Genomic DNA, 24,430 nt, shown 5'->3' with positions numbered 1-24,430 from the left:
CCCACACTACAAAGACACAAACCTGTGTTTAGCACCCGTTCTCACGCAGACCACGAGCACAGTGCACATTTTAAAGCCTCCGCATACAGGCAAACGTACTGAAGGTGAATTTCTAAAATGCAGAGGACCTGAAGGCAGACAGTTCTCTGATGGTGTAGGATTCTGTTTATGATGACATACAAGATGAAGGGAAACACCAACAGAGCACCTGACACCCAAAACATCAGCAGCCTCTCCACCATTCATTCAGGGCCTTTGAGCAGGCATGGTGCAGTCAGGTCTCCAGTGCTCAAAACTAGCGCAGATGGCCAACCGTCTGATAATATTACACTCCCTGTTAAAAAAGGTGCCCAGCAAATGAAAGCATAAAGACATAAATACCTTGCTGTATTCAGTGGGTGAGTGGAGGCGGAGTCCTGGACGTTTGCCACCAATGGGCTTGTCAACAGACTGTAAAAGAGAAGCATTTGTCTTCCTTTACAAAAGCAGAGGGGGAAAGAAGAGATTGAATCAATTTAGGAATGCAGAATGAAAGAGCTGATGCAGTACTGGATTATGGGACAGAGGAGAGGGGTACGAGAGAGGAGCACACAGATGCAGACACCGTCAGAGGGTGGACTACGAGCCAGTACATCAGAATAAATAAGTAAAAATATATACGCATACTTCCAGTTCTGTTTGCCTAGATGCTGGTTTCCAGCATAGCCTTTTATTCAATGTGTTTTTGAGCTTCACAATGATTGTTTTATGTTATGGATACCAAAAGTAGTCACAACATATAGATAAAGTACCATAGGAGATAAAGAATCTATATAAATGTAAAAATACAAAGTAGTGTCATAAATATCATGTGAAAGAAAACGAGTAAATGTAATGCCTAAAACTGAAAGCTGCAACATGTCCCTCTACACCTGACACAAGCAGAACTCCCGTCCTGTACCAGTATCTGCAGCCCAGACCTGTGTCCCGAGCAGGACGTGGGAACGCCCAGACCACCCGCCTCTCCGGGGACGCTGCTGAAAGTCACGGCCTTAAATCTCAGTAAGACCATCTGCAGCCGTCTGCAGAGCCGTCACTCACAGTTTCTGATACTCAGGCCAGGCCAGGCCCCCTGCTCCAGGGCCACGCCCTCTGCTCCCGGGCCACGCCCCTGCTCCCGGACCACGCCCCCTGTTCCCGGGCCATGCCCCCTGCTCCAAGGCCACGCTCCCTGCTCCCGGGCCACAGAGAGCTGTGCCAGCACCTTCCATTGCTTTAACGTGCCTCACAAGTTCATCGCATTATTTAAACACGTATATTATTCTCTTGATTATTGCATGATTGCATTATTCTGAACGTCTTTTCGTCTGTCATTGGTACAGTACAGTATCGGCAGACTTCCCGTCCTGCAGGGATCTAACACTACAGCATTCGGCAGCATCCTTTCGCACAATCCCTCCGCACAGCCTCCATCTGACCAGGCATGCCAGACCCAGCTCCTGACTGTGCCACAGGCTTCGGCTGAAAGATCACAGGGAAACGTCAGACCACATATCTGCATTTACTGCACCATTATGCAGAGAGCTTTTTTGGCTTTTTCCCACATTTATCATCCTGACACGACATTACAAGCAGCAGGAACTCCTTCAGAGCAGCACCATGTGCTACAGGAAACAAGCTGGAGATGCCAGAAAAGCATCTTATTCACGGATTCATTTGTGCTGAATACATTTCATAAAAATCTGATCCTGTTTATTTCCATCTACCTCAATGATACTAAAACTGATATTCCTCTGTGACAGTTTTTCTGAGTCAAACAAATTTGTACACCGACAGCAGGCTCTGAAATCCCCTCTTGTGAGAGTGTGATGTGCGGTTTGGGAGCAGGAAGCGACAGCTCGCGTGAGGCGCAGAGTTACAGCTGGAACAGATGTGGAACACAGCGCGTTATCCTCCGACTACGCACTGCTACGACGCACCAGCATACACACTCCACCCACAGCAAAAATGATTTACAAACACAAACATGTGTACACCATGTGTCTCTGCTCCTGCAGAGTTTTTAGTTTTTTTGGTTAATTGAATAAGTTTCACCATTACCCATATGAAAATAAGAGAGACTGTAATATACTGTGAAATAGTTGTTCAACCCAGGAATAAACTGCAAATATGTTTTAAATATATTAATGCAAAGCAGAAATATATTGCTATATACCAAAACAGTTAGAATTGATATATTTTAATATACTGGTATGGTATGGTAAGGTATGAATCCTTCATATGCATGTCTCTCAAACAGTGTCAGGTATGTTTCACTCTTTACTTAATGGCTGATTTTTTTTCCCACTCCATGCGAATGCATTGCTCAGTTTCAGACTTCCGTTGGGGAAAGTTACCATGCACTGTCCCAGATGCTGCTTCAGTAAAAACCCGACACAGTGCTGCTGAGGGATAAACCTGCAGCACTGCGCCGCTCCATCCTGAGGACCAGCTTTTCAGCACCACCATGACAGCCCAAATGTGTCAAACACCTCCAGGCGAAGCTCAGCTCATCTCTGCATAAAGCCCAGCTCAACTCCGCACAAAGCCCAGCTCATCTCCAGGCAAAGCCCGGCTCATCTCCAGGCAAAGCCCAGCTCATCTCCAGACAAAGCTCAGCTCATCTCTGCGCAAAGCCCAGCTCATCTCTAGCTGCTGGCCTTAAACATGGAACCAGAGCACAGTCCCCTACAAGAGCCATGACTCATTCAGCACGCAGGTTTGTTACAGTGAATCAGAAAATGGTAAAAAAGTACAATTCTGAATTCACACGCATGCCTCCAACATACATCACACATATCAAATCTCCTGTTGACCCACATTCCTCTTTATCCTAACCCTTATTCCCTCTCCACACTCGAAGCAAATAGAAATAGAGTTGTTTAACTGATCCAAATGGTGACTCGATTCAATTCAATTCAATTCAATTCAAAACCCTCTGAGCTGGGTTCTGCTCAGGGTTTCTTCATGTTAATTGGGGAGTTTTTCCTTGCCACCGTTGCCTTAGGCTTGCTCTCAGGGGGTCTCAGGCCTGGGATCAATGTAAAGCTGCTTTGTGACAACTTGTGTTGTAAAAAGCGCTATACAAATAAAATTGAATTGAATTGACTCCGATCTGATAGCATGTTGTCAAGCACACACAATCGCAGGTAAAGAACACAAGTCTTACAGTGTTTCCCATGTCTACCAGCACTCTACCAGCATATTTGCACCAAAATATTGAAGTAAAGCAGGAATCAGGTTATGTCAGGTGCACTGGACATACATGAAAAGTATACATGAAATGTTGTGTCACTTATATGAGACACAACGTTTCATGTATACTTTTCATGTATGTATACTTTTCATGTATACATTTCATGTATACTGGAGCAGCAGTGGGAGTCAGTTTGGCGTAGTGATTTTGCAATATTAACAAACCTGCACAACAAGTACATACCATTTACATAACCACAGCAATCCCCTCCCTTCAGGAGGGAACGCTCACAAACTGCAGTTTAAAAACAGGTGACAGCGTCAGAGCCTGAGGAGCTTATTCTCTAGTGTAGGCCCCGTAATGCAGAACGCTGAATAACAGATAACACAGGATTAGTTTGCATGTTTGACTACCACTGGAGAGACTTTTCTATTCGCCTTATTGAAAGAGAGAATGCATCAGCCATCATGCTTGGCTGATTTACCCCTTTAAATGTTCTTATCTGTCAGTCGGTCAGGCTCTGCACCCACAGAAATCAGCACCACTGCATGGTAAAGGCTGAACTGCTGATTCATTTCTAACAGGTTGAAACTCCTGTGCAAAATTTCACACACACATGCACCTCATGAGCTGAGTAAAGGTCTTTGTGTTGCTAGCCCAATCTGAGCTCAGCGGCATACAACAGTTTCAAACCCTTTTACAGCGCCCATTCTGATGCGGACTGGGTCGGGTCTCGGGTGCCCTGGTACAGGCGAACCCAGGCGTGTCCCTCCGTGGAGGGGGTGGGTGACAGAGCAATGGCATCATAGTGCATGGCCATGACCATCACCAGCAGAGGACAGACAGCATGAATGATGCATGACGGGGCGTGGCGTGGCAGGGGTGGGGGGTGTGGGGGGGGAGAGAGAGAGAGAGTGACTTACTGGGATGCGTCTGTCATCACAGACAGTGGAAACTCCTCACTCACAAAGTCCATGTCGTCCACAAAGCTGGTGGTCCGTGACATGTCCATGGAAGGACTGTCCAGCCTTTTCTTAACTGTGGAAAACAACAATGAGCCAGGTGATATTTCAGGATGAACATTAGTATACCACAGCTGTCGTGATTAAATGTTAAATTTCTGTCAGAGCTCTCTGATCACTTTAAGACATCAGGAATGATGTAGAAGAATGCTTTGGTAAGCATGTAAATATACATTCTGCAGGTATGATGATGCACAATTATTTACCTACAGTGTAAATGAAAACTAGATTAATGAGGTGAGATATAGCTGAAACTACAATGGATACTCATAAAAGCCTTTCAATCTTAAAAAGAACATGAATGTAATTCAAAGTGAATAATCTCTGATCACCTGTGGTTTATAAGATATTTTATATATCTTACAAATAAAAAATGCGTAAGACCTATAAGAGAAGCAGACACGAGGCATGTGGGTCATAACTGAGCCACAGTGAAGGGTTTGGGGAGACAGAAAAAGAGGCACAGGGCAGACCAGGTTTACCTGGAGAAGCAGGACAGCTGAGGTTAAAGGAAGACCAGGAGTGCAGCTGACCTGGTGTGAAACACAGTACAGACAGGTAGCACAGGGGAGGGAGTGAGGGAAAGAGGGAGAGAGAGAGAGAGAGAGAGAGAGAGAGAGAGAGAGAAAGAGAGGGAGAGAGAGAGAGGGAGAGAGAGAGAGAGAGAGAGAGAAAGAGAGGGAGAGAGAGAGAGAGAAAGAGAGGGAGAGAGAGAAAGAGAGGGAGAGAGAGGGAGAGGGAGAGGGAGAGAGGAAGAGGGAGAGAAGGATGAGGTGACGAGAGGTTAGTAGAGAAAAGAGTAGAGCCAATAATTATGATTTCGAATCAGTCTTTTAAGTCTTTAATAGTTTCACCTCCATACAGAGAACACAATATACTGAGAATGATAATACAAGGTGCTGTTAACTAGAGAAGACGACAGTTCTTGACCTTTTTTCAGAATGAGACAAAAATGAAATGCTTGATTAATATCAGAATCTCATGGGAGGAAAACCTAGGAAGGGACTTAAGGAAGACTTTGCAAAGTCATTCTGCATCCTCTGATTCGGGTCGTACTGTGCATGTGTCTGAGGTGGGAGGTGGAGGCCAGTTTTGGCCTGAGAGCTGCCCAAGCAAAATAACCCAATCTCTGGGACTGTTACATGAAAGTTTGTTTTGCACGGTGTAGTCCGGAAGCTTCCGATACGCAGGTCTACTGAATCTAAGAGGAGAGAAACCAAGCAGCCGAATGCACTGGAAGGCCACAGTCCCCCCCTGCTTCCCGCCCCCCCCAGCAGAGCAGAGGCGAGCTGGCCTATCCACTGCACAAACAATGCTGGCTTATTAATATCGGCCCAGACTCTGCAAACACGTTTGGTTTGGAGGGCTCTGGCAAAAGAAGACAAGGAGGGGCAAGCCAAAAATCACTGGGCCTCCATTGATAAATTCTCACAGATGGGGAGAGCCAGACAGATAAGCGGGAGAGATAAGGGCATTCTCTGACGAGCTGAAACAATGGCCAGTTTATTTCTGACCAGCAAAGATCCACAATGGCTGCTTATCACGGCCACCACACCCCCCTGCCCCCCCCACCCCGCCCCCCCCATCCCCCCCACCCCGCCCCTGACCCTGCCCTCACCCCTACTTCAGCTGGCAACGTTAGCAAAAAAGAAAACACGCCGCCCCGCACGGCGAGCCAAACGTCTCTGTCTGAGAGGAGCCGCTTGGCTTCCAGTCGGTTCCGGTTGACAGCAAAGTGGCAGGCTAATTATGTGCTGTCCAAGCCTCTTAAAAAATGGGATCCTGAAGGATAAACACTGATGCTTGTTTCATGGGAATAAAAAAACAAGCGGGTCTTTAAAAAGAGTGATGGACGTGGTCTGCAGTTTGTCTGAAATGCCACGACATCTCTGGGCTGTTGCGTTTCCTCTCCTAAGCGCCTGAGTTCCTTGTTGCTGGTCCTGTGTTGTTTCTCTGCTGTTCAACATAGAGCCAACAATGAATTCAGCCAATAGCAATGAGCTCAGCAAAACTATAGGAGCAGCCGGCTTGCAATTTAATTTTTTTCAGATGACCAGAATATGCTGACTCTGTGAACCCAGAGCTATTATAACCTCTATGTGTACGCTCCTCACTGAATGATCTCAGTCATCAGTCCCAGGAGTAACTATTTGCATATATTTACACAGAAGATTGATGTGCTGGAAGTGTCACCCCAACATAAATATAGAACAGGACTTACCTGTCTGCTTAAACATCCTTGTAAACCCTGAGGGGAAGAGAGAGAGGAAAAGCACTCAGGACAAATTTGCATACCTGTATCATCCTTTCCCTCCAGCTTTGACCTGTAAACTGCTTCATGCACACGTTTCATAAATACATGCAACGTACAGACAACATACAATACAATATAAAATCATGCAATCAAGTTCATGATCAAACTCCATTTCTTTTCAACTGACAGAAACAGAATATGCAAGAAGGAAACAACATCTGAACATATACTGCTTGAGGCTCGGAGAGAGAGAGAGTCACAATCCTAGCACAAACATCTGTCTCTCCAGACACAGACAGTGTTCTTCCTTTTTTCTGATAAAAAGCAGAAAACTGCAGCATGTAGCCTGTTACATCGTTATCAGGTTAACTGAATAGGTCAAGTACACCCATAACTTGTCCCACCCAACTAATCTCTATGTGGGAAATGCATACAAAAAAATCGACAGATTCCGAATTTGAGTCACAATTTCATCTGGCACTCCAGACTGCCCCAGCATCTGTTCCTCCACATAATCTTTCCTGGACCTGCTCTGCTCCCCCAGCTAAGCACCAAAGGAGATCACATTTTACCCAAAAACCGCTCCAACCCTTTCACTGCCTGTGACACATCCAAACCAGTGTCAACGCTTTCAGATGCAGCCTGAAAGGGGTTGCATTAGTCATGAGATCCCTAAGAGGATTCATTCGGTCCTTTGGTTTGTCTGTTTGTTTTTAAGTGCAGGGAGATCTTCCCTCGGTCACAGACAGCATGTCAGATATATCATTATTCTGCAGCAAGCCCACGCAAACATGTTTCCTTTTCGGAGAAAAATGTCTAATTTATGATGGAGGTAGAATGACTTGGTCAATGAATGTAGCCTCAATGAACTTGTTTCTGCCAATAAACAAACAGAGTGAAATTGAGACTGTATTTCACTGTCCCAGTTTTACACTCAGGATATCCGTAATGTCAACTAAAATACATTTTAAATTATGTGGGCATTGTCATAATTGGTTTTTAGATGATTACATGTTTCATAACCCATTATTTCATGGTTTCATAGCAGGTCCACAAACACTTCTTGAATGAGAAGAGCATTCTGTGACTTGAGCAGTCAGGACAGACTACAGGCTAAAGCCCTTCCCTCCCTCTGGGACTGCCCAGCATCAAAAGGCATATTGAATAGCTATGTGTTGACTGTGGACAGAGAGAGGCTGCCCTTCACAGCTGTATATTTCACGCAGTTCAGAGGAGGTCAGGGAGTCACGGGGAGTTGAGCAGGGGTGCGGGGACAGGGGTACAGCTGGGGGGAAACGACTGTAACTCCTCCAGAGTGAGCGTCACAGAACCCTCAGATCTGCGACGCTGTTTTTCCACTCCGCGTTCCCAACCTTCTCTGAGCAAAAACCGTACTTCCCTGCAAGCTAACTGTGTCCTGCCTGCTTCCTTTGATCACATCACATCACATGAATGAATGCTGGTTCCATCCTTTCGCAGTGTGACCATGAAAATACTAACTGCATCAAATGCTATGAAAACCGACTGGAGAAATTAGGAACAGAACAGAAATGTACAGATTTCTTTTTTCCATTGTTTCACATAAAAAGGAGGACAGTGCAAGGAACAATGTGGTTTGAGGTTTACTTTCCCACTAGATATTTATCATGCTGTCAATCATGTCTTCGACAAGTTGTGTAGTAATGAGTTGTTTACATGACCTGCGATCACCGCTGCTGACTAACAACTTCCATCTGCCTGCCTGCCTCCATGTGACACGCAGCCTGTGCATGTGGGCCTGACTGAGCCAGTTTTCACACAGATTGAAACCCTCGTAAACCAGCAGCACGACCCCAGAGCCGGCAAAAACAGAAGAAATTCAAGGCCACGAAACCTGGTCTGTAAATTACTGTGAGTTGATTTATTTTTAACTAAGGCCACTGCTGCAAACTGCTGCAAAGCTATTCTATGGAGTGCACATTTTGCCCGGGTGCTATCAGAATAAGGCACCACATGTATCTTAAATTTTGATTAAGAGAGGGGTGCTAAACTCCGCCACTCTCTATCTGACGCTGGGTCCTGCAGTGTGCATCTGATGGACAGGTCTGTCACACTGTGAGCGGAGACTCTTCACACACAGGCTGGAGGGCACCAGGCTGCGTGAGGTTTCTGCTGTTTTGCTTCATCTCTCTGCCACAACCTCAGGGTCCCAACCTGCCAAACCCCTCCCTCCTCCACCCTGCTCTCTGCTCCTAAACTGTCAAACCCTAAGCTAAAACGTACTGCGCACGCACACACACACACACACACACACACACACACACACACACACAGGGAGAGAGGGGAGAGAGAGAGAGGTCATAGATTTCCAATGCGCATAACACTTGTCGGTATGACATCATCGGTCTTTAAATGCACCAAATCCAGTTTGGAATGAAACTGGCTCCATTACCACCATAATTCACTTGGGTAAATACTCCCTTATATGACATGTTGTATTTATATGGTTAAAACTACATCAGCACAACATTCTGCTCCATAGATGGCCACTTATTGTAATTTAACTTGAAAATGGAGCACAGAGTTAAAAGTTTCAGTTAAATAAGTACCCTGTAGCTGAGGGCAAAATGAGGAGGCGATGTTCAAATGATGCTGAATAACGAGGACACAGCCTTCCTCAGCTCTACCAAAAATCACCAAAATCACTTTAAACTTTATTATTTTACTTAAAATGAACACAAAGTTTCAATGGGCCAGGTTTAATTGGTTTAATTTAATTTCTTTTTAAAATAAGATGTATTACAGGTATTAAATTACAGAAGAAAACACTGCAATACAGCGTGCAGCCAAAACAGATTTTGTTACAGCCAATGATATTCCTCTAGAAAAATAATACATGACTATTAATTCTGAATTATTTCCAGATACATTCTGTGGTTACTGTCGCAGTGTTTTATATAAACATATTTGTCCTGAGGTTTCTGGAACCAGGATTATTTTTCATCACTCCCAAGCGAGGGGAATTTTTCATCAGCTTTAAATTCTTACCATCACAATAACGATCACTTGACAGCCATTTCCTTTAACTAATCCCAAATCACAAAAAAACACATTCATGTCCACCAATGAGAGTGCAACAAAATCTCCAGCTATTTCAGGCATGTCATTACCTATCACAGTCAACGCCAGGCCCTTCAGCATCCTGCCAGCTCAAAGGGAACTTGGCATGGAGCTCTCCGCGTAACGAAATGACTTGCAAGTTCAGCTTAATCAGTTTTGTAAACCTACAAAAGCTAATTTAGAATCTGTATTATTATTTCACTTATTAGCATTATTATTGTCATTGTTATTGGTATTATAGTTCTATTATTATTATTATTTTATTGTTTTCCTATCCAGTCAATCCAACAAAATGCAACCAGTAGTCAGTATAAAAGAGGAAATAAATTTGAATACATTTTAGGGGCAGCAGAAAATAATTATTACTGAGATGCTCGTGAAAAAACACAATTGTAATGTTTACATTAATACATTAAAGTGCATTTCTGAAACAGGAGTATAGCCATACAAAAAGCAGATGAATACACCTCACAGCGTGAAGCCTTCACCAGGGGGTGAATCTGGGGGACACTGTGATGTCACAATGCCACATTTAGAATGTTAGCATGCTGAACTGGTTCCTTTTAGCCCTGTGCTGCACTCCCCCACTGCAGTGCTGCCATGCCGTTTTTCCTGGATCTCTGCAGTGGTCCTTGCCCTAAACTCATCCTCCTCCTTATCATATAATGGCCGTCATACGTCCAAAGTAAAGCCTGCAATCTAACTGGGTGTTGCATCAGATCTCGAGTTTGAGTTTACTCATTCCATAATCTTGACCACCATGGTCATCTGCAGTGAATTTTTGAACAGTGGGATTCATGCAGCTTGAATAAAAAGAACACTTGGACAGACAGGCTTCCTTTAATATTAAACAGGAAAAAAATACTACGTAATCAAGCTGGGGGCTGCTGCTGTTGTGCAATACCTTAATGAGACACCTAGTCTCAGCTTAATGGGATCTCCACCTGTATGCGCAAGCCTTCTGTAACTGTGGGAGGGTAAAAATGTTTTTCTCCACATGCACAAGCGGGCGAGGAGTTAACATCACTCCGTGACTCTCGGGTACCTGCTGGCTCCTCCAGGAAGAACGGGAGCTCCTTCTTCTCATCTTTGTCCTCGATGTAGTCGTAGGTGATCTGGGGGATGGACAGGGCCTTGTGAGAGGGGTGGGTGGGGGCCAGGGAGCCGTTGTCTCGCGAGGGCTTGGCCTTCCGTTTGGAGCGTCTGCTCTGGGGACACAGACAGAGAGAGGGCTACAAAGCCTTCCACATCCCGCAGATACGTTTGGCTTAGCCTCTGCATCAACCAAACGATGAAGCAAAGTGACGTTAAAAAGTGAAGAAAAGCGCGAAGAAAGTTATGTCTCCGGCCATGAAAAACCACAGGCGACTGTGTCAAATAACAGAGCTGTTTGTTATTTTTGAGACAGACACTTGAAAAGCACCGCTGAAGAAAGGTTAGGACAGAGGCAAGATGTAACTGAAAATGACATTAAAATATCCCTCCTCTTTTAAAAACCGCTTGTGGAATAACTTGTAGGCCAAATTTGGTATAGAATAAAATTTAAAAATGAATGAAGGAGAATAAAGAGTCAATTGCTTTCAAGACCATCTGAGCAAAGCCAAGTTTACTGAAGTTTAAAATGGAGCCACTAAATCTATTTTGACATAAACTGCACAATTAGTTACTCTTATGCATATATATGCTGAGTATACATAAACATTTTTCTGAATATCATTGTGTTTCAATAAACCAACATGCTGATTGAGCGTGGAACTCTCTAATGTATTTTATATGAGCTATTGTGTCTGTGCATCTGGGTTTTTCATTTTTCTTTTCAATGGTCACATGAATTCAGATTTCGCTCTTTTCAGTCTTATCATCCTTGTTTGTGTCATTTCCTACCAGGACAGACACATGCACAGCATATGTGCGCTGAGCTGTGAAGCTCTCCTCCTGCCGTCCAAGTGACAGAAATGAGAGCGTCTTGCTGACGTGCTCAGTTCCCATGATCTCATTGATTCCTCACTGTAACACTGGGTTAAATGTCACTCCGAATAACACGGCCCCGTCTGACTGGTTAATAAAAGAAAGCCACAGGTTAAAATATAAAGCAGAGGCACAGATCTCCATCTGCCACCAAGTGGCTACAATATAAAACAAAGCTGTTATTGTTGCCGTTTCAGTGAGCAGAGGTTTAGTGCCATCAGAAACAAGCCTGTGACATCATCCCATCCGACTGTGTCTTTGTGTGAGGCAGACAGGGAGCGGGGGTCTCTTTTCACAGCCAGACCCTGATATCAGCACCTCATGGTTCACCATGTACCGCTCACACACAGACCAAATATATGGACGCCTGATCGGAGTCCAAACATACAGAACATCTTGTTCCAGAGCACAATGGCCTTTTCCTGAGGGCTCCGAGTGTTCTCACACTGATGGCCATCACCCCTCAGCCAATCAAAAAGGCTGGTGACAAACTGTACTAAGAAACAGGCCAATAGGAGAGCTGTACTGAGGAGGAACCATTAGCCAGCCAGTACAGTCAGTTCTGCTTTTCAGGGTACAGAGGGCAGGACTTAAAGTACAAACGGAGTCTGGCCATCGATGGGGAAACAATTCTTTCAGTGTTTGCTGGGGGAAGGTGGAAGCATCTTGTGGGATCTGAGCAGTTCTGCACCCTCAGCAGTGCAGACAGGACATTGTGCTCAGGTCCTGAATGAGGCGTAAGAGAGAGAATGTGCTGCAGCTGCTTACCAGGATCCTGAAGTTTGGGGTGGAGTTTTCGGAGCTGACGGTGGGCACATATTCTCCGGTCAGAACGTACATCTTCCATGTCGCCGGGCAGCCTTCAGGCTTCTCTGCTGCGTAGCATCGCCACAGCGTCTGAGCCGGGGAGGAGAGGGGGGGGTTAAGCACAACATGGCAACCTCAGCAAATCACTCAAGAGCTCTAAGTGGGAGAACTCTGTGGTAATACTGTAAATCTCCAGACACACCCAGTTATTCAATAACAGTTTAGACACACTAAGCGGTGTGTGTGTACTCGATATAAGGGCTGGTTTCTCCCCGCTTTGTTTTTGTACATATCTTCCTGTCACAGTAGAAAGGTCCTTCATGATAGACTGTCCGTGTCACATCTGTGGCAAACCTGTGCCATCTGTCTGAAGGCTTTCACTGCAATCTCCTGCTTCCCACAAAAACGGCCAATATTTGCCTGCCGTCTCAAAGTGGGAGACCAGGAAAGCTCACCTTTTCCAGGAAGGCCAAAGATTATCCAGACTATTTGTACTCCAGCCTTTTTATAGGCTACATTGGCAGGAACCTAAAGGAGCACAGTTGTTGCAAGCTAGAATTTAACAGATGTAATAGTACTGGCCAGGTTCATATGAAAACACCTCGACACCAAGCCTATATAGAAGGAACACAGTAAATCAGTAATAAAGATAAAGGCTGTCCAGCGAGCCTCCCTGTCCAGCTTATTCTCTCCTATCTTCGGCCTTAATCACATGCTGTGGAGGTGTAGGCCTTCGGCTCCCCAGAGAGAACAGAGGATCACTATTACATGATGCAACTTATGTACTTTTGTACTGGTAAACTGGATAAGGATGGCTCAGATGTGCTGAACCCAGGCCTGGTTTAGTACCTGGTTCAAAGAGGCTGGTTTCAGCACCTGAGTCATCAGTGAGATGTATCAGTACCTGGATCAGTAAATCAGTCTCAATACCTGGGAAAGTGAGTCTGTCTCTATACCAGGATCAGTGAGGTCTCTGTTGGTCTTGCGATAAGGGTGGTCTGCCACTGTACCTGGATCAGTGAGGCTGCAGCAGGGATCTGCCTGCTGAAGTGCTTCTGTCTCTGTTTCTGCTGCACCTTGAGAGCGAACCCCGAGCCCAGGATCCCCTGCGGTGATGCAGAAAGCCTGATTTAAACGCAACTCTCCAATTAGCCAGCCTCCCACAGAGCTGCAGACACTGCTCTTCACACAAACATTATGCTTCCTGATCAGCCAAACCACTGAGGGCACACATGTTTTTATGTTCTATGATTTCTACACTACATTCTGTCACGACTGGTCCCATTGCTTGTTTTAATTGTCAGATACACCAACCACACAATTTCAGTTGGTGAGGGTCCAGCTGATGTGTGGTTGTCCCTTTATTTCTCACCACTTATTGGTCATAACCATCAGAGTGTCCCTCATAGGCCTTGTAGGAACCTCAGCCTCCAGGACGCTTCTGGGGCCAGGGCTGATGGCCCTCAGTGCGTACAAGTCGGGGGTCTGATCCCCATGGAGGCCTCTGTCAGGGCCACTGCCTAAAGGCCCAGTTTATAACATTTCCAACATGCATGCACGGTGTCTGCTGAGGAGCTCAGAGGTGACGGCTCACCTTGAGTGCAAGCTGAGCTCTATGGCCAAGGTTTCAACTGAATCGTGTCGTTTGCCAACGATCACTAGTGGGTGACCATCGATGACCCACAATGGTAGAACAGATTTGCTCATCCCACCCAGCAATTCATGAGGTGGGTGACAGCAGCAGAGTGGCACCTATCCTCCAATGAGCACCCACTCCCCAGCGGTGTGGCACCTATCCTCCAATGAGCACCCACTCCACAGCAGTGTGGCACCTATCCTCCAATGGGCACCCACTCCACGGCAGTGCACTACATGCCTGGTGTGAAAAGCAGCTGTTAGCTGTGTTCCAGTGTATCAGAGGACTGCACTCACCTTGCCTCTGTGCCCTGCTTGGGTGCACAGGTGGTTGTGGGGAGAGGAGTCATACAGGTATACCGGTATGACAGGTATGACAGGTATGGTCATATGAGGTGAACATTTGTCAGCTGCAAAATATTATTGCATAAAGGAACAAAACATACAGATGAATAAAGATGGCATATTTACAGCAGGAAGGGCGAAGAACGAGATGGCGAATACGCTAAAGCAGGAGGCGATGGTCTTCCCTATCCAGGTCTGCGGAACTTTGTCCCCGTAGCCTATCGTAGTCACGGTAACCTGCGGAGAGAATGTAAAACAGTACTTCATCGTACAATAAATCTAATGTAAATACTGCGGAGTCTGGGCTGTGGTGTGGGGCTCTTAACATCTGAGAGTCTGGGCTTTTTTTTTTTTTTTTTACATACAGAGGTGTTCCAAAACCAGCAGTTCTGCTAGAATACATACCCCTGTCTGTTAGAGTGAAAAATGGAGATGTAAGTGGAGATTCCAGTTTTATGCGTCGCTTTAGATCCATCAATCAAATCAATATGACTTTATGAGAATTCCAATTTATACAGCAAGTACGTGTACATCACTGTAAATGTTTAAGAGTTTTGTTTTGAAACACTTTGTACTGCAATACCAATTGTAAAGACGTAAATAACATGTGGTGCTTTCAAAAATCCGATAAAAGAGAAGGTTAACAGTTGGGGATTAAGAGCGTTCGCTGGAGTTATTGGACAGCATCCGCTGCTGGATGTGTGAAGTGCATTCCGTAAGATCACAATGCCCTATTCATCCTCAGAGAGGAGAGGCATTCCACAGGGGTAGAAACTAAATGCCGTTCTTAACAGAGTATTTACCTCCACCTCCCCTGCTTTCAAATAGGGTGAAAAATGAGCCAATCCTGATGCAGTGAGGGCCTCTGAGGACAGCAGCCCCTCCCACCCCCAGCCGCAAAGGAAACAAAAGAGGTGATGTGAGGTGAGACACAAGATGTTGTTGTTTTTTGAGGAGAGTGAGAGAGAAGGGGGACCTAATTCACATCCACTACTTCAGAGATAAAGAATGGTGCAACGATTGTGTGGAGTGGGCCAGCCAAGCAGCCCCTCTGCCCTCCTCTGGCACTCCCAGGCAGCATGACCTCACCCTAACCCCCCCCTCCACCCACACCCCCCCCCCCCCCCCCGGAGGGTGCTGCTCTTCTCTGGGGTGCGGCTAGCACCAATGCTAACAATGACAGACAGGCCTGAGGATGACAGAGGCAAACAGCTGGGAAATTAAACACAAGAGCTCCATTTTATTTATTTATTTTTATCCGCATAAAAGGATTCAAAGGATTCAGAATGGCTTCATTTTCATGACAGGAGTTATCGATTGCTGCCAAAGGAAGCATTTAAAGGCTGAACATATAGCAAAGGACAACTTCTCTCTCTCTCTCTCTCTCCCTCCCTCTCTCTCTCTCTCTCTCTCTCCCCCTCTCTCTCTCTCTCTCTCTCTCTCCCTCTCTCCCTCTCTCTCCCCTCTCTCCCTCTCCCTCTCTCCCTCTCTTCCTCTCTCCCTCTCTCTTTCTCTGCCAGCCCTCACCGTCTCTCCCTCTCTCTGTCTGTGCTGTTTTTTCCAAGCCTTCATGACTGTGGTTTCAGCGGAAGGGATGGGAAAGCTCCAGATCAAACATCATCCCCTTAATGACCTCCATGTGCTGTGATTGGTGTCTTCGGCAGAGAGGGCTATGATTCACGGCGCTGGCCCGCGCGCCTCCGCAGCTGCAGACTGCACCTGCAGCCCGCCGAAAAAGTGGAAAACAAGGCGAAGGGGGCACGCGAGGAGCCACTCGCCTCCAGCCCCCACCCCGCCCCCATGGCAGCGCTGACCGCTCTCTCCAAACACCGTGGCGGCCAAAGCTACGGGCTCTGCTCTGTGTAAGCATCAGCGTCCAGTTCCTGACAGAGAGGAGAGCAGGTCTCTGGCTCTCTCCTCTCATCAGCGTCATGTTTCTGATAAACAGAGGAGCTCTGTCGCGCTCTCCCCCCTCCCCACATAAACAAGCTTTTACTCTACATGCCACAGGGCATGGGGGGGGGGGGCTGGGGGCTACACCTCCGTGACCCCAACAACAAAAAGGTACTAATCCCACAATTACAGTTTTAATTAAAGGAACTGATACTTTATTATCCTGTGTTAAAACTCTTTCAGCTCGAGATCAGAGGCATGAGGGGAGGTTAATGCCAGCCTTTTGTGACGCGTCCCACGTAGCTGAATGGCCTTCGTTTTCATTACCACACACACTGAATTAAACGGTTTAATTAAGAGAGACCGGATCACCGGGCCCCCACCATGAGAGCCTCATCTCCCTCCTCATAATGCCCTGCTGGCCTGCCCCGCTAACAGGCTGATGAATAGCGCTTCAGAGGCTTTATCAGCCGAGGGCACTGCGGTTCCCACATCGCCTTTCCCACATTGGGGAGCCCCCATTGGGGAGCCCCCACACTTGCACTCCTCTCAGACCCCACATCCCCTCCAGACACAAAATGCACAGGAATCCAACTCAAGCAGTTTCTTACTGCAAACCCATTTCCTCCTCAACCCCTGACAGCATAACACATCTTGGTTATTACCCACTTCTCCCTAAAGCAGTGACACATGAAGCCACTCCGCCGGGAGGCGCTGAGCACACCTCCGTCTCACTGCGTGCAGTTCTGCGTAAAAACGCACACTGCTGAAGCAGTTCTTATTTACACCCTTTGAACACTGTTCTGAAGACGTTTCGGAAACCCAAGCTTTATTAGTTTATGATATCTTTCTCTCATAAAAAGTTAAAACTTAGGTAAGAAAGTTTCATTATATAAAAAAAAAAAACAAACGTAAGCAAAAAAATAATACTTTGAAATGACAGCACAATCAGAATGAAACCACCACTGGGTCCTGTTTAGTTTTAAATGAGTGCTGCAAATGGCAGGCTGCTCCATGCAGAAGTAAACCTGAATAAGATGGTTGTCTCAGAAATGAAACGTGTCGAGAGTTGAGGGGTGGGGGTGGGGACACTGTAAACCATTTGGACCCCTGCACCACTTGTATCTCAGGGGGTGAAGAGCCTTACCACACCCCACCACAGAGCATCGGCGTAGCTGGAGAAGCCAGTCTTCCCCTCCTCGTCCACCGCGTCCTTCTCTGCCAGATACACGAAGTAGGAGGAGAAGATGAGCCCCAGGAAGCCAATGTACAGCGTGGTTATCAGCTCCTGCAACAGAGGACCGGGTACTCACAGCTGCACATAGCCCATATCTGATCGGTGAAAGTGTCCATTAAAGTCTGTTAAAAGTAATACAGGCACGCATAGAAAGGAGTAGGAGAGGTAAAAAGCCCAGGAAGGGCTTACAGAAGTACCTTTAATTTAAATCACCATTTACATGTCATTTCTCATGACAGCAGAATTAAATCACAAAGGAAAATGCATTTTAGTGTTCTGAAGGAATGATCATATTCCATCTACCACAAGTATAGCTGTGTTCTAACAGAATTTATTTCTCTTCATGTCAAATAATTACTGTATAAGTCACTCTCCCTCAGTGGACAGGAATTTCTATGAAAAATATTCACCTTTTCTTCCCTCTATGAACTGCTTTTTGAGCTGATTTACTTCTTAGGAACTTTTGATAGGATTAATCAAATGTGGAGTACTTTTTTTAACCATTGCCCCATAACTAAAAATCAGAATTTATATTCTGAGAATGTGTATAAATATAAAAATAGACGTTTTATACATAAACACATTTTTAACATTCTTGTCCTGATTCTTTTTAAAGTGCTTTTTTTTTTAGTTTTGCCAAATCTGTGCTGTCAAAAATAGCCTTAAAAGGCCGGCTTCATTCCTGCCTGCTGTCCTGGCACGTTGGGGTTTTCCTCACAGGGAGAGCCTCAGAGGAGATCAAAGCTCTCCGAGAGGCTGTGGTGCTCCCAGCGCTTCCTGAAGAGTCCTCGCATTATGAATGGAGACGGAAACTGCAGTGCAGTGGACCATCTCTTACCCCTTACTAAGCCATGTGTCTGTCCCTGACTGGACACTGGACAGAATGGTGAAAATGCCACCACAGGCATGGCATGGGGGTCGTTTACCTGACAATCAGCATTGCATTAGCCCTTTGCTTGACACACCCATCGAATCTCGCTTCGCTCATAGTTTTAAATATTGTTCTTTCATACTTAGTGCTGCAATTCAGGCCTCCAGGGAATTAAACAGACAACTCCGCACCCACCACACCACACAACAGCAAGCTGCACAGTCACTGCCTGCCCCAACACAAACATCAACAACTCAGCCCGGAGGCAGGGATCTCTATCATCTGTAAACACCTGGCTGCAATTAGCTTAATCTGATTTCCAGAAATCCCTAATGGTTCCTGGAAAGCAGCAATGAAGAGGTTTGGACAAATAGGACGGCAGATAGTTGCACGGATTTAGTTTAATCCTGAAGGTCATTCTTTCCAGCAGTCAACATCTGCGTGAGTTTCTGTAAGCTTCAGGCCTGAGCAGACAACGTCAGGGTAAATGTTTAATTGGTGAAGAACACACAAGCGCAGTGGATTCACTTTGTAAATAACAAAGGGGAAGGTTAGGATCCCTTTGCCGGTAACTGCAGGAGATCATCACGCATTCGGCCTTACCGGTCTTCAGGGTTGTTATTACTGAAAGAAACAGGCTCTGGTGTCTTTAGCCACTCCATATACAAATATCAGGATCTTCACAAAGCACTGGTGTGAGACTCACCTGCCGATGAATGAAAACTACAGATCCCAGAAGCCTCCAGGTGCCCCCCTGTCGATCCACATGCAGCATGCGCAGGATCTGTAGGAAACGGATCCCCCTGTTGGCACGGAGGAAAAGGTGAGCTTACTGTCCAGCTGTCAGATAACCTGCCTGTGTTTCTCACTACACCACACAGCCCCTACACAGCCCCTACACAGCCTCTACACAACCCCTACGCAGCCCCTACACAGCCTCTACACAAACCCTAAACGAGGCTCAATGCGCACAGCAGAGAACAAATGTGATCATATCAAATCTACCTGAATATTCATATCTATAAAAACTACCTGAATATTCTAATCTATAAAAACTACCTGAATATTCTAATCTATAAAAACTACCTGAATAATCAGAGTCATGCATTTCCCCTCACCACACCGCTGCAGCACAACTGTACCTGATGCTGCAGCACAACTGTACCTGATGGCCGATGTTGCGAAGACTTGGCCATTGGACCCCACACTGAGCACAATGACAGAGGCTATAACTACAATCAGATCTGTTACAGAGGAAAACATTCAATTAACAACCAAACAACGCATGGGCAATGCTGCAAAAACCATTTCACAATAAAACTGCTCAATTCATTTTTTGAAAATCAAGCAACAATCGTTTAACACATAGAACAAAATAAAATATTGACTTGTGTAATGTGCATTATGAATTAGCTGACACTGAGGAATTAATTTCACTTAAACATGGCGATTCCGTGCTCCTATTGGTCAGGGTGCTCAGTGTAAATATGCCACATAAAAGCACATGAGGCTGGAGAGTCAGACTCACCTATGATGGAAATGGGTTTCCTGGCAAAGCGCAGTCTGCCCTTGATGCCAACATATTTGCTCCTGCAGCCCGCAGACCACAGGCGCACCACGTACTCCGTGCCAAAGAACAGCACCAGGACGATTTCCTGCGGGCGCAAACACAGGTGCAGAGTGTGCGCCTGATAAAAGCTGCTATTTGGCTTCATTCGCAAAGCCTCTGCTCACAGCTCACATTTTACTTCCTTTTATCATTTTTTTTAGGTGATAAACTTTTTATAGCTTTTTTTTGCATCCATATTTAGACATTAAACACCAACACCATGTACAATTTGGCTGAGAACAGTAACGCATAACACAGGACGGGATGACATCATTAGAGTCTAAAAAAGAACACAAACATTTTTGCAGGTAATCTTATTTCCCATTCCTACTATGACCCCCCCCCCCCCCCCCCCCCCCCCCCCTTTTCAGAACCAGGTGGAATCACTCAAGGTGCCTGTTGCTCAAATCAACACCTGCATATGTATAGCATTTGGAGGAAGAGAACAAATCCAGCAAACTTACTGAGCCTGTTTGCATCAGCTCATTTAATCTAACCAAGAGATCATGAGTTCTGAGGAAAATCCTTCAGTGCGCTGACAGACAAGAGGGATCAGGTGTGGGGAGGTTGTCAGGAAAGGTGAGCCCACCCACGCTCCTCAAACGAGGCTTGACGGGATCTCTGAGGGCAGGGCGTGTCCTGTCAATCTCACCTGCTCGCTTATCCACGCCGCACAGCTGCGCTCGGCAGAATGACCCGGTTAGAAACACACTGAACAAATGCAGCCGCTCAGAACCTCACTCACGCAGACGAATGAATTTCACAACAAACAAGCTCACGATTCTGACATGCTTTTCGTCAGCATGAGGCCGTGACCCAGGTGAATGTGCTCCAAATCTCTGCCATTATACAGCCAGAGGGCTACAGTGAAGCAATGGCTTTCATTGTCTCTGCGTACCCCACAGGTTCTAATGTATTATCTCAAATCCATCAATCAATCAATCGATCGATCAAACTGAGCTGAACTCCAAATGAGAGATGTTGTCATGGAGATTTGGGAAAAGTGCATAAAGAGTGAGGTTTGACCCATCAGACAGCTGCAGAGAGGCAGTAAAAATAATATTTTACACCCCCTATTCAGCTAAACCCCCCTCCTCTCTGCTCCCTGCTCCTCCATGTGAGACAGCTGCATTCTTTGCCATTATACCCCATGATTGACACGGTCAATAGACCCACGTGGGTGGCCATTATTTCTCTAATAGCCCAGTCCTTGGCCTACTATATGAAATCTAATATCTGGCACTGAGATACAATAATAGAGCTCTATATGTACAATAACAAGTGACTGTCACTGCACCCTGCACACGATCTACAGTATTTACATATCAATGTGTCTGTCACAATAACCCACCTTAAATTACCAAACCTCATGGCTGACTGACGTTATCTTAGGGAAATAAAACGCACCTGTTCCCCTTAAAGTAACCTGCACATGTGGCGTGTGTGCCGTCGATGAAACCATATCCCAGTGTATCAGACACCCAGCCAGACCAACCATGAGCATCATCCACGAATTCCTGCAACTGTGATATATAGTATTAGAGGGAAAAAACAGAGAGGAGAAACGTTTGCTCTGAGTTCAGGTTGACGTTGAGCATGCAGACACGCCGCCGGTGATGAATGAGGAGAGAGAGGAAGTGTCTGCCGGGCTGCCATTGGCTGGGCCGCGCTCCTGGGCCATGTGGAATAATATCGCCCTTTCATAGCGGTGCCTGGTGTTTAAACTCGCCCAGGACAGGACAGGAACACCACATCGTGTTCCTCTGCAGACTGCGCTGCTGATATAACGATTAAAAATGGTAACGGTGGAAAGATGGGGTTTAGACACAAAGTTTTGGTTCCTTAGAACAGGATCAGTGTGCTGCACGATGCGTCACAAACAGTCACGAAGTTGGGGGCGGGATCATCCTTTAATCACAACCCAATCAGCACTTGAGACACATTCAGACACTGAGGATTAAAACACAGACCAAGCACAACAAAGCCCACTGCTAAAACGGTATTACAGCCTCGTCACACACTATCCCAGCAGATGCGTGCGTGGATAGGGCTCTCGGGATCTGCCGCACAGGTTCTCTGGGAGTATTTTCACAGCTGTGAGCACTGCTTCTGTGACAGAAGCCTCCTTGTCCTTAAGGCCAGGCCCAGCTCACAGGCGGAGCAGAGAGCGCTGGCAGGAGGAGGGCTCTGGTGGGAGGGGGGCGCTGGCGGGAGGAGGGCCCTGGACCACAGCAGACCCTGCTCTGGGTGTGAGCTGGCGAGTCTCACCCGCTAACGTTTCACCTCACACCCCTTACAGAAAGAAAAGCTGCATCTCTCCACCGGTGCGAGTTAATGTCATAAAGTAATAATAATGTGAGGGGTTAGGACCTCTGACGCAGCAGTGGCATCTTTCCACTCTGGACCGTCTTTTGTTTCAAAGTTTTATGATCTTAATTATTAATAATAACCTGCATCAGAGAAGACATCAGGTCCAACTCTGTTGGAAAATGACACACTAACAGGTTGTCAAACTTGATCTACGTTTCTGGTCATTTGTTGCCTGGACAGTACGGTAAAACTAGCACAGTTTAAGTTTTAAGTTTAGGTTTTTCAGAAGAAGAGCTTAGAGATTCACAGCTTCGAGTCAGCTGGTGAGAATATAGTATAAAAGCAAAGAGGGTGGAAATCTGACACGTCATGTTTGTGTGCAGGGCACGTCTGATAAGATCCTGAAAAAGATCCCACAGGTTTTAGCATGATGCAGAGGAGATAAATGAGCTGCGGAGCGTGAGATAAGATTATATAACAAAAATCACCACCCATTTCAGAGGACACCAAAAAAATCTACCCCAACTGTCTGTGGAGTTCCACATGGACATTTAAAAAAACACAAACAGGAAGTACTCAGACCACTCAAAAACGCTTTCACTCGCTCTAGCTTTCTCCTACATTTTCCTTAACCCATAAAACCAAGAAAAACATCCCCATCCATCTTTAATGCTGGGGGAAATGAGAGTGGAGTGAGAGTCCGAGCACTGATCTCAGATCAGTGCTTTATTAAATGAGTAACAGTGCAGCTCTGCGGTGCTTTGCTCCAGCTGTACTGGGTACAGAGCTAGAAATGCCACACTGTTCTCGTCTCCCGGACCTGAAGGAGACAGCGGCGTGTGACAAGTGATTAATGTCTGCATGCCCAGAGGGTCTGGCTAGCTTTACTTTGGCAGCTGTCCTAAAAGCCAAATATCCATCAGGACTAATGTCCTCTCCACCATCCAAAACAAGCAGGCTTTGATTCATGCACGTCAGCTAACCCTGAAGCTGCTAAGTATAGCCTACAAACAGACACTCACAGCGAGGGACACACACACACACACACACACACACACACACACACACACACGCACGCACGCACGCACGCACGCACCCACGCACGCACGCACGCATTCTCACAGACACACATACACACACACACACACACACACACACTCTAACAAACACACACACACACACACACACAGCAAGGGACCCACACACACACATACACACACACTCACACAGACACACACATATATATTTCCTCTCTCACGCACACACACACAAACATTCATAGACAAGTACACATAACGTGCAAACCTACACACACTCACGCACGCATTCTCACACACACACACACAAAGAGGGGGAACAGCAGGGAAGCTTGTTTGCCACGTTAATGAATTAACTGAAATGAAAAACAGTAAAAAAAAGAAAATACAAATGAGAAAGCGAAATAGAAAACACAGTAAAACACATTCCTTTGGCTGTGCCTTTTTGGCAGGCATCGTCCATGCAAAATGAGAACGCAAGTGAAGCAGCCTCGTCTGACCTGCGTTTGCTGGACAGGCATGCGTTGCTGCTCTCCAACGGCCTCATTTGCACTTCTGTTGAATATTGAACACATTTTCACTGCGCTAATCTGAATTCTGTTCCCATGTCTATGCTGCAGTAACAAACTGCTCGGCCTCTTTACAGTGTGAACCTAAAGAATCTCAGGCAGAAACGCTGTGATCCCAGTTCTGCTAATATCTTTTCAATTAAAATTAAGATCTACTGATCCAATAACATCTGTCCTCCTTTTCAACTGGAGAGTGTGATATTTAGCCTTTGGTTCAGCTGGATTTTTAGATTTTGATTTGACACCTTGATCCTGTCTGCAACTTATTCTCACTGTGCGCACGGTTCTGTACTCTTTTCATACTCTAAGATGAGCTGATGATGCAGGATAAGTGGAAACCTAGAGCCTGAGCCTAATCCAGTCCAGTTATCAGCTACGGAACCAACAGCAGGTTTTTCCCTCTGACAGGATGTTATTGCAGGCCAAGACCTAACAAGCTAGCTATCAAAACCTGATCTGTCCAGTCAGCTGGCTAGCTGCAGCTAGTCATGGAAACAGGTTGTGACCCCACACACCACAGTCACGGTTATGATATTCATGGTTATCATCAATGCGGTGTA

At 46.0% G+C, this 24,430-nt stretch overlaps 1 protein-coding gene across 1 annotated transcript in view; it reads right to left on the bottom strand.

The window, feature by feature from the left end:
* kcnq1.2 (potassium voltage-gated channel, KQT-like subfamily, member 1.2) overlaps window positions 1-24,430 on the bottom strand; it is a 128,264-nt gene that overhangs the window by 91,161 nt on the left and 12,673 nt on the right. Inside the window, exons 4-15 of the mRNA XM_036518516.1 lie at window positions 19,874-20,000; window positions 19,511-19,589; window positions 19,052-19,148; window positions 17,385-17,525; window positions 14,471-14,581; window positions 13,375-13,470; window positions 12,326-12,454; window positions 10,635-10,821; window positions 6,458-6,484; window positions 4,719-4,769; window positions 4,138-4,252; window positions 382-450 (exon numbers count right to left, since the gene is read on the bottom strand). Of these exons, the coding sequence (XP_036374409.1) occupies window positions 382-450; window positions 4,138-4,252; window positions 4,719-4,769; window positions 6,458-6,484; window positions 10,635-10,821; window positions 12,326-12,454; window positions 13,375-13,470; window positions 14,471-14,581; window positions 17,385-17,525; window positions 19,052-19,148; window positions 19,511-19,589; window positions 19,874-20,000 (1,229 nt within the window). The remainder of the gene's footprint in view (window positions 1-381; window positions 451-4,137; window positions 4,253-4,718; window positions 4,770-6,457; window positions 6,485-10,634; window positions 10,822-12,325; window positions 12,455-13,374; window positions 13,471-14,470; window positions 14,582-17,384; window positions 17,526-19,051; window positions 19,149-19,510; window positions 19,590-19,873; window positions 20,001-24,430) is intronic.

Source organism: Megalops cyprinoides, chromosome 23 (genome assembly GCF_013368585.1).
Source record: "Megalops cyprinoides isolate fMegCyp1 chromosome 23, fMegCyp1.pri, whole genome shotgun sequence".
NCBI classification, from domain to species: Eukaryota; Metazoa; Chordata; class Actinopteri; order Elopiformes; family Megalopidae; genus Megalops; species Megalops cyprinoides.
The sequence above is the reverse complement of the archived record's forward strand: the minus strand, read 5'-3'. Positions and strand labels throughout refer to the sequence as shown.